We start from the raw sequence: 9,422 nt of genomic DNA, 5'->3' as shown, positions 1-9,422 counted from the left end.
TTGCATATTGACATCTACAGATTATGTACTCTGAGAGGAAAGAGTAGAACCAGTTTTCCATTTGAGAACATCAGAGAGAGAAGATCTATTTTACCATAGAATCCTTCAGCTACTGACTTGAACTATTTAGAAGCAGAGATTTCAGTTGCTCTGTGGGAGGATCTTATTAAACAGTGTTGTTAAGTGAAGACAGGATGGGTGACTTGTTCAGCCTGGAGAAGAGAAGGCTCTGTGGACACTCTAGAGCCCCTTCCAGTGTGTACAGGGGCTCCAAGAGAGCTGGAGAGGGAATTTATTCAGAGGCATGTAGTGATAGGACAAGGGGGAATGGCTTTAAACTGAAAGAGGGCAGGTTTAGATTGGATGTTAGGAAGAAATTTTTCCCTGTGAGAGTGGTGAGGCACTGGAACAGGTTGCCCAGAGAAGCTGTGGATGCTCCAGTTCAAGGCCAGGTTGGATGAGGCTTTGAGCTACCTAGTGTAGGTGTCAGGAAAATTAATCCAGAAACACCAGAGGAGGAGTCCTGTAACTTTATTTGAATAAAGGGAGAGGTCCTGGGGCATTCCCCATGGGGGTCTCTTAAAATTTTTAGGGGATGCAGCCTCCTTTTTATCCCAATTTCCCAGCTGCATTTCCCTCTCTTTCTCTACTGGCTGAGGTATTTGAGAGGTACAGACTCCCTGAAACACCTAAGACCCCTTCCCTGTTTTTCTTTTTCCTTGTGTCTCTTTTTCTCTAAATCCAGAGATTTAGCACAGTCTTGAGTGAGTTGCAGTCTATGTCAGTTAGTGGAATTCCTATGGAATTTATGGTTCCCCCCACTGCTTCTTTTACCTCTCTGTATCTGGCCTTACCTACCATCAGACCCACAGTTTTTCTGTAAAGACTCTCATTCCTTCCATAGGGGAAGATCTCCCTGCCTATGGCAGAGGGGTTGAAATGAAGACTTAAAATGATTTTTTACTGCTGAATGTTTTCTAGGGCATATAGTAGAGATTCAGTTACTGACATGATGCTAAATTTCTATCTTAAGGTTCTCAATATGCTGTGATAATAATTCCTGCTTGCAGAAAGATAGGAAACAATTTCCTCTTAAGTAATCAAGACTATAAAAAAAGGCAAAAATTACTTAAAGGATGAATATTTGCTATTGCTTTATATCTGTATTTTTATTTCATGTTCACACTGAATGGCAATGTCCTTGTTAATAAGAAAGATCCTACTTTGAAAGATGGCATGTAAAAATTATCTCAAAAACACCCTTGAGAGGAATATATAAAAGCTTTTAAAATTCAGGTAGTTTTACATTTTGAAATACTGCTGTTAGAACTATTTCAGTGTGGTTTAGAATTTGTCTTTTTTCAAAGAAATGGGATAGAATCACTCATTTCTGTATGTATGTACAACCTTCTTCCATATAAGAATTTGGATTTTCTTCATCCTAAGATACTGGAATAACTATGCCACTTGCAGATTAAATCAATTTCTACTTTAGTTTTAATTGTTACAATGAAATAGAATATTTGGGGGAAAAAACTGTGGTTATTTTTTAATCAGTTCTGATTGTTATACATTTATAACGAATATTTCTTGGCTCCCCACCTGCTTTTTGCACTTGACAGCTTCTTTAAGAGTCCACATGGTGGGATGAGCATTGAAAGAGTCCTGTGGGGTTTGCACCTACTGTGACAGTGGTTCCTGCATAGCCAGGTCTTATCACGTGTTGGTCAGAAAGGATGTGATGAAGGTAGTGTTCCGTGCTCTGATGCACTGGGAGCTCGACCTTCTGTGTGCTATGCACGGTACTTCACTCATACAGCTCAACTGCATCTTCTGGCTTGGAAATAAGGCAATATTCTTAGAAAATCTTAAAAGAGCTGTGATACTTTTCTTGGCTAGTTTATGTTTAAAAACAATCTTAAACAACTTTACTATCTCCGTGAGTTTAATACTAAAAAGGATACCCCTTTAAGGTACCGATGTGTGCTGCTATTACGTTGTGGGTTCCTTCTATACTTAAGCAACTATTTGCGGTTGTAAGGCAGAACCATTTCACAGACAAGCCCACAGCACGAGGAGCGAGCACACGAAGCTCCCGCTAGCGCAGCTGCCCGGGGCTCACCGCCAGCCTCGCTTCGCACAGTTCGCTGCCAACTTCAGACCCAGCCTGCTCCTGCCGGGCTCCCCCTGCGCCTCCCCCGGGCTGCGGGGCCTGGACGAGGCCGGGGACCCGGCCCTGTGTCCACTCGCGGAGCCCTGGAAGCGAGCAGAGACCCGGCCCTGTGTCCGCTCCCGGGGCCGGCGGGGACCCGGCCCTGTGTCCACTTGCGGAGCCCCTAAAGCGAGCAGGGACCCGGCCCTGCGCCCGTTGCCGATCCCGGCGGTGGGCGGGCACCCGGCGGGGACCCGGCCCCGTGCCCGCCCCGTGCCCGCCCCGGCCGGCGGCGCAGGCGTGCGGCGGGGCCGCGTTCTCGCGAGGCGCTGGTGCCGCCGCGGAGGCGCGGGCCGGGGCGGCCGGGCCGGGGCGGTGAGGAGCGGCAGGAGCGGGGCGCGGAGGGTGCGCGGTGCGGTGGGGCCGGGCCGGGCCGGGCCGCGCTCGGCGGCGCTGCGGGCGGGCCGTGAGGCGGCGGTGCCGCGGGGCGCCGGGCCTGCCCTGCCCTGACCTTGCAGCTCGGTCACGGCGGGGCCGGCCCGGGAGCCGCTGTCCTTCACGGCGTGCGGGCACAGCCCGCCGCGGACCGGGAGGAGCTCGGGGCAGCCCTGCCTGGGGCTTGGGGTTTTGTCTGGGCTGGAAGCTTCGTACTTAAATCGGTTTTTCAATTAATTTCTTAACTTATGGTGCAGCAGTGAACCTGCACTTGGCGTTCACCTTAATCAATAACCAGTGTAGTTTTGCGTTACGAATGTTTGCTTTCTTTTCGTTAGAAATTTGATCTTAAAAGGCGCGGTGTGCAGAGGCCATGGGTTTGTCCGCATCCTCCCCGGCTGCTGCAGAGCAGTCACCAAATGCGTCCAGGCGGTATCAGACAGCGTCGCCACCTTCAGAATGTCCCATGCATCAGGAAAAAATGAGCGGTAATCGTTCTTGAAACCTAAATGAGCTAAACTCTACACGGAAACCAGACTAAAAAATCTTGGCGGGAAGAAGGGAGAAATTCTTCAAATAAACTTGAGTTTTTTGTTTAACAAAAGTAATTGGAAGTAAATTTTCCTTAGGAGGAGGCACTTGTTCACCAGAACACAGTGGAAGCTGCTTGCTTTGTAGAGACAGGTGTTTACTGTAGAACCTGTGTGTCACTCCCAGTTATCCCATTTCACAGGGCCCTACAGATGTGTTCTGTGATGTGGTACAGCCACAGAGGGTCAGGGGTTCCCTGCAGACGTGGTGACTGGTTGTCACTAAAAACCGTGCGTCTGGAAAAGGGTGGCAGAAGGGTGGGATGACATGAATGGCTGGAGAAGGCAGCTCTTCTGTTGATCAGTCAATGCACTGGGTCAGCTTCCCTGAGGAAATCTGAAGTACAAACAGTTCAGTATTGGAACCAGCATGGGGGTAGGAGATGAGCATTCAAAGACTACACAGGAAACTCAGATCTTATTATAATTTTGGGTCCTGAAATGCAGGAAAGGGAGCAGTTAAAACTGTTGAAAAGCTCAGAAGAAAGAGTGAAATACCCATTTGCATATACATGAGCATTCAGTGAACTTTTCCATTTCATGTATTAACAAGAGTTTTCGTCTTATAGTAAAATGTATACTACTGTTGTGTTTAAGGTTGTCCAATGCACATGAAGACTGCTGATCATAGAACTGAGAACACAGATGATGTTCCTGCACATCAAGAAAGAGCTTATGAGTTTGTAGCATGTCCTGTGAAGTCTGGTGCATCTCAAATGAAAGATGACATAGATCCCAGCAATATGGTAACTTTTGCTTACTTTATGTGGTTTCTTTAGTCTTGTTTCTTCTGAAGTATTATACCCAAACATGTAAATAGTGTTACTATGTAAGCTGGAAAATAGAAAATAACTTTTTTTTTTAAGATTGCTTTTTCTCTTTTGTGCAAATTTTTATTTAAAACCAAAACCACCCCACCCCACTTATTTAACATTGTATTCAAATTTCCATCTCTGGCGGTTTTCCTATTTTAAATATCTTTTGTTCTCTACTTACTAATTACTTAAATATTTTTTTATGATACATTGGTGGGTTTTAGTTTCTGTGTAATAGCAGTATGGTTGAGTTCTGATTATTATCTCCAAGATTTCCTCTGATTTACAAAAAGCATTGCTCTTTTGAAAGTTGAAGTTTAGGGTTAGGGCTTTCCTGTAGTCTTGGGATGACAAACTTGTGCAAAGAGTTCTGCTGCAACAAAAGATAATTTTGGTGCACTTAAAGGCTGACCTCCTTGATCTTTGTAGGAGTTGATTGATTATGCTTTGATTTTTCTCAAACACTGTAACCTTAAAAAATGCTAATACTCTAGTTTATTGTTGGTTCTCCTTGTTCTCTAGATGCCTCCTCCCAATCAGCAGCCATCCCCAGGTCAACCATTTCCATTGTCAACTGTTAGAGAAGAATCTTCCATTCCTAGAGCACATTCTGACAAGAAATGGGTCTACCCTTCAGAGCAAATGTTCTGGAATGCTATGCTAAGAAAAGGGTAAATACACTGAATTATCAGATGTGTTGTGAGCTTGGAGTTCATGAACTAGTATAATTAGTTACTATTTTTTTATTTTTGAGAGTTTGTGGGTTTTAATCAGTAAATAGTAAAGTAGCTGATTTTAAAAAGTACTATTTTTATAAACATCTTTGTTTTAAAGGGTCAGTTGGTCTCAAAGGCCATGTGTCTTCTAGTGATCAGAGGATGGTAAAAAATGTCAAGCAACTGGCTCAGAAAATTTTCTTAAAAGTCCATGCACAAGTATAGACAAAATTTGCATGATTTCCAACTTTCAAACTCAGTTGGTTTCTTGCTTATGCTGTAAAATTACAGTAGAAGTTCTATGTGAGAACATCTGACTTTGCAGAATTGCTAAAAATGGGAAAATTTTCAAGTAGGTATTTTTGGTATTTACAAAAATTTAGGGTAGGCAAGACTAAAAAGTCTCCTGTGCTAATGTTTCCTTGTTCTTTTGTAATGATTTGTTTGTCATTCTCAAACAGGTGAACTTCAGAGGTAGTTTACTTCTGGAGCAATAGTAATTCTTCTTTCTACGTGTCAATATGGTTTATTCAGCCCGAATGGAATATACAATTTTTGGTCCTGTAAACACTGAAATGTGCTAATGTTGAGCCAGTTGAAAAGGAAGCACACAGGCAGTCATAGTGCAGTGTCAAGAGACATGAAAAATATTTCTAAGTTTTTGCAAAATGAAATACAGGACTTCTGTGGATTGGGAATGCAAGTGGGATTTTTCCTAAGCATTTTTATGACTACTGTGGATGTGGTGATGTTTGCACACTCAGATAACTTTCTGATCCAGTTAAGCTGTTAATTTAGCTATGTAGAATTTGTGGATCTCTGTGATAAGTTGGATAACCACACTTCTGCACAGAAAATGAAGTGGTTCTCAAGATGCTTAAATAGACAAGCCAGAAGTTTGCATACTTGTCTTGTGTCTTGCATACAAGTTTACATGTCAATTCAAAAGTTCATCAGATAAAGAGGAAGGTGAAGTAGTTATGGTGTAATGTTTATAAACTGTTTTCAAGTTCTTATTTTTTAGGTGGAGGTGGAAAGATGATGACATAACAAGTGAAGACATGACCAACATTATTAAGATTCATAATCAGAATAATGAGCAAGCTTGGAAGGAGATTTTGAAGTGGGAAGCTCTACATGCTGTGTATGTACCTATGAAATGCTGCATATGGACTGTTTGTTATGACAAAGATATGAGTTGTAAATTTAGGTTAGCATGACTGGTGTAAAGAAAACTGTCACTTTTTAGGTCAGCATAGTCCCTGTTCCTACTAGACACAGACTAGTTAAGCATTCAGTATTATAACATTTTCTCTGAAATTTCATGATAATTTTTACACAGTAGTTTGGATTATGATTTTCTATTCTTTAATCTGTTTAATGTGTGGGTTAGATTTGCAGAAAACTGCTTTGTTGACAAATTAGAACAATGGAGCAGAGATACTTTATCATACCAGTAGTGAGTGCTGGCAGAAACTTCTCAGGGTGACCTTTCAAAGCTTTAAGGAAAGGAAAAAAGTTGGTTGATACAACTTGTAATTAATTTTTTACTATTGCTTTCTTCTACTCACTTTCTCTGTTACTAAGACAAATTACCATAGTTGTTCAATATTGAAAATAAGACTGTGTTAAAAGGTAAAAACGGTTTTTGTTTTTAATTGTGTGCACAGGGAGTGTCCATGTGGGCCTGCACTGATGCGGTTTGGAGGCAAAGCAAAGGAGTACTCACCAAGAGCCAGAATACGTTCGTGGATGGGGTATGTGGGCAGGGAAGGTTTTCCAGTGAGATGGGAGGCTAGGGAAATGTGTCTGGAAACACGGTGTAGGATTAAATTTAATGATGTTTCAGAGCTGCTATTGCAAGTTAGAATTGCCAGAAGATAGGAGTACTAGTGGGGTCTTACAGGCAAATCTTGAATTGAGCTTGCTGTGCCAGGTTGCTAATACCCATTAAGTGGTGTCTGCCGGCTGTGTGCCAGGTACGAGCTGCCCTTCGATCGCCATGACTGGATCGTGGACCGCTGCGGGAAGGAGGTGCGCTACGTCATCGATTACTACGACGGCGGCGCGGTGGACAAGGACTACCAGTTCACCATCCTGGACGTGCGCCCGGCCATGGACTCGCTCTCGGCCGTCTGGGACAGGGTGAAGGTGGCCTGGTGGCGCTGGACCTCCTGACTGCTCCTGTGGTCTGTACTCGCAGAGTTACCATTTTCCTCTAGACAATGGACGTGGGACTATCGGGACTTGAGATATAAGTTACTGCAGCCGTCATTGCTTTCATCATCACCACTATTCTTTTGGGGTGGGAAGGGAGGACAGAGAAACATCTTGTTAAGTACACCAATGCTTTGTGGTGTTTCAAATGGAATAATAAAGTTACAGTGGCAAAAACACGTATCTTAATTTTTTTTAGGAACTGAGAATCCTTTCTTACTTTGTCTCAGATTGTGTGTAAACTTGCCTTCTCTGCAGTTTATTACTTCAGTGCTGCTCCAAATACATTACAGTTTTGATTCTGACTGGAGTTTTGAGTGTTACTTCATTAGTGAAAACTGGAAGTTTCATAAATTATTTCACATATTTAAAGTATTTTAATACCTCCGTGATGAACAAAGGGTAAAAGTTCTGGACTCTTTCAAATTACATGTTTTATTTACACTGTAAAACCATGTATTTCTTTTCATGGACATTTTACCTATTCAAATACATACTTCCTCAGAAAACTTCAGTTAGTCAATTAAAGGAGGTGTTGTGCAGGAATGAGTATCACTTTTAAAACAGCATTTCTAAAAGGACATAATATTTAATGGCTATTTATTTGAATATTTAAAAGGTGGTTTTCTGATGTAAGAAGATGCATTATTACAGTATTTTCATGTCTGTAATGTGTCATGTAATGAATTCAGGACAGAGCTAAGCCTTATTTTAAAATGCTCCTGCAGTGCATCTGTATTTGGCATCCTGGTTGGATTAATGATATTTATTACAGCATGGTTTTTTATATAAGGAATTGCACAAGAGGGTGTGACTACACAATCACACACGTGAGTATAGTGAGATGTATTACAGGTGTGTACATAACTGGGCTAAAAGAGTATCAGAAATGCCAAGGGAGAAGGCTGATAGGAGTGTTTTGTAAGAGTCATGCATGGGGTAAAGATTTGATTATTTGTGCTTAGTAGGGTGAACTAACTTCTTTTAAGTCTTCCGCTGTAAGAGCTTTAAGTTTGCACGACTCAGTAAGTCTCTGGTGCTGTGCAAAACTCTTGGGAATGGAAAGGAGTAAGAGAATAGCACATTGTAGCTCTCAAATGGTGGAAGCTGCCTTCTTGAAATTCCCAACCTTAACAGGGAACTAGCTATACATTTCATTTTCTGAAAGTGGCCTATGTTTAACTGACATTGGAACCTTTTGTTTTGTTTGTGGTTTTTTTTATGGGAAGCCCTCCTTAATGTTTCAGGAAAGTCATTTCTCATTTAAGGAAAAATTAGTCAGGGAAGCTTTCCAACTTTAGAATTCTAATGATCACAAATAGTTCCCACTTCAGAGACAACCGTTGTGCATGGTAAAATAAATATTATACAGAATCCTAAGAGGAAAACCATGCTCTTACCTATATCTACTTTGCTAATTCCTTTTTCACCTTTTCAGTGATTCATATACAAATATATATATATATATATAAATGATAAACAGGGAAGAAAAAAAATCCATCTAAATAGGCAATGTATGGATGAGATAAATGAAAAGTGAGTTTGTATGAAGCATGTCCAACTCATGAAGGAAGTGCTCAGTTCTAATAGTAAAGATTGAGGAGTACTCTTTGGGATTGTTTTTGTAGCTGTTGATTTATGCATTTGGCAATTTGCTACACTGAGGATTCTGTATTTCTCATAATTAAATATGAAAAGGCTACATCACTGTAGGGAGTTCTTCAGAAGCTTCAAAAGCAGGAGTTTGCTTTGTTGATTTCGGCAGTGTGATGTTGAGAGCATGGAAATTGTAATCGCTGCTAAATCTGGGGAAATCCACAAGCCACTTCATATGTTTACTATCTTGTGTTATGTTCCATCTTCCACAGATTCAAAATAGTTCTTTTCTGTGCTACTGTTAATGAAATGTACTACTTTGTCATCAAACTAAAAAGAGAATCAAATAAATATACTTTTCTTAACTTTGGTATTTGGTGATCATGCTTTTAGCTGTAAGAATTATTAAAATGAGCTTTTGCATGTCATATGAGATTCTAGTCTAACTAAAATCTTGCTATAGAGTATATTTTTGATATTATTACTGTGTAATAGTATACTGTACAATTGTGTATTACTACAACTTAACTATTGTCACATCTTTGAATATATACTTACTCATTTTTCAGGTGAGTACAGACCCAAACCCAAAGGACTAAATTCAAGTGTTATCTAACTGAAACAGCAGTTCTCAGAGTAAGAGCATATGACAAAAAATACATTCATCCTGAGTCTGGCTAGCTTGAGAGGAATACAAGGAAATTTAAAAAAATATTCCTAAAAGAGTAAATGGAAATAATTAATTTCTACAAGCAGTAAGACTTAAGGAAGTAAATAGAGTTTTCTTCTTTAGGCTTGGTTTTGTTACATGATGTACAGATGCTAGAATTGGAATTGTTATAATTCCAATGTAAATTTGGAAAATGGTGATTTAAATTGGAGGTTTTTTTAATCCTTAGGA

At 40.9% G+C, this 9,422-nt stretch overlaps 1 protein-coding gene across 2 annotated transcripts; it reads left to right on the top strand.

The window, feature by feature from the left end:
- Positions 1-2,429: 2,429 nt before the first annotated feature.
- Positions 2,430-8,886, top strand: LOC130256136 (holocytochrome c-type synthase). Of its 2 annotated transcripts, none has more exons than XM_056497487.1 (7): positions 2,430-2,527; positions 2,926-3,075; positions 3,775-3,923; positions 4,515-4,663; positions 5,733-5,852; positions 6,379-6,465; positions 6,688-8,886. In XM_056497487.1, the coding sequence occupies exons 2-7, from the start codon at positions 2,961-2,963 to the stop codon at positions 6,884-6,886; spliced, it is 819 nt and encodes a 272-aa protein (XP_056353462.1). In that variant the 5' UTR covers positions 2,430-2,527; positions 2,926-2,960; the 3' UTR covers positions 6,887-8,886. The 2 variants fall into 2 exon arrangements, with proteins under 2 accessions (XP_056353462.1, XP_056353463.1); XM_056497488.1 differs by having other exon boundaries at positions 2,506-2,557.
- Positions 8,887-9,422: the final 536 nt, after the last annotated feature.

The sequence above is a fragment of the Oenanthe melanoleuca genome, chromosome 8 (genome assembly GCF_029582105.1).
Source record: "Oenanthe melanoleuca isolate GR-GAL-2019-014 chromosome 8, OMel1.0, whole genome shotgun sequence".
Taxonomy (NCBI): Eukaryota; Metazoa; Chordata; class Aves; order Passeriformes; family Muscicapidae; genus Oenanthe; species Oenanthe melanoleuca.
The sequence above is the reverse complement of the archived record's forward strand: the minus strand, read 5'-3'. Positions and strand labels throughout refer to the sequence as shown.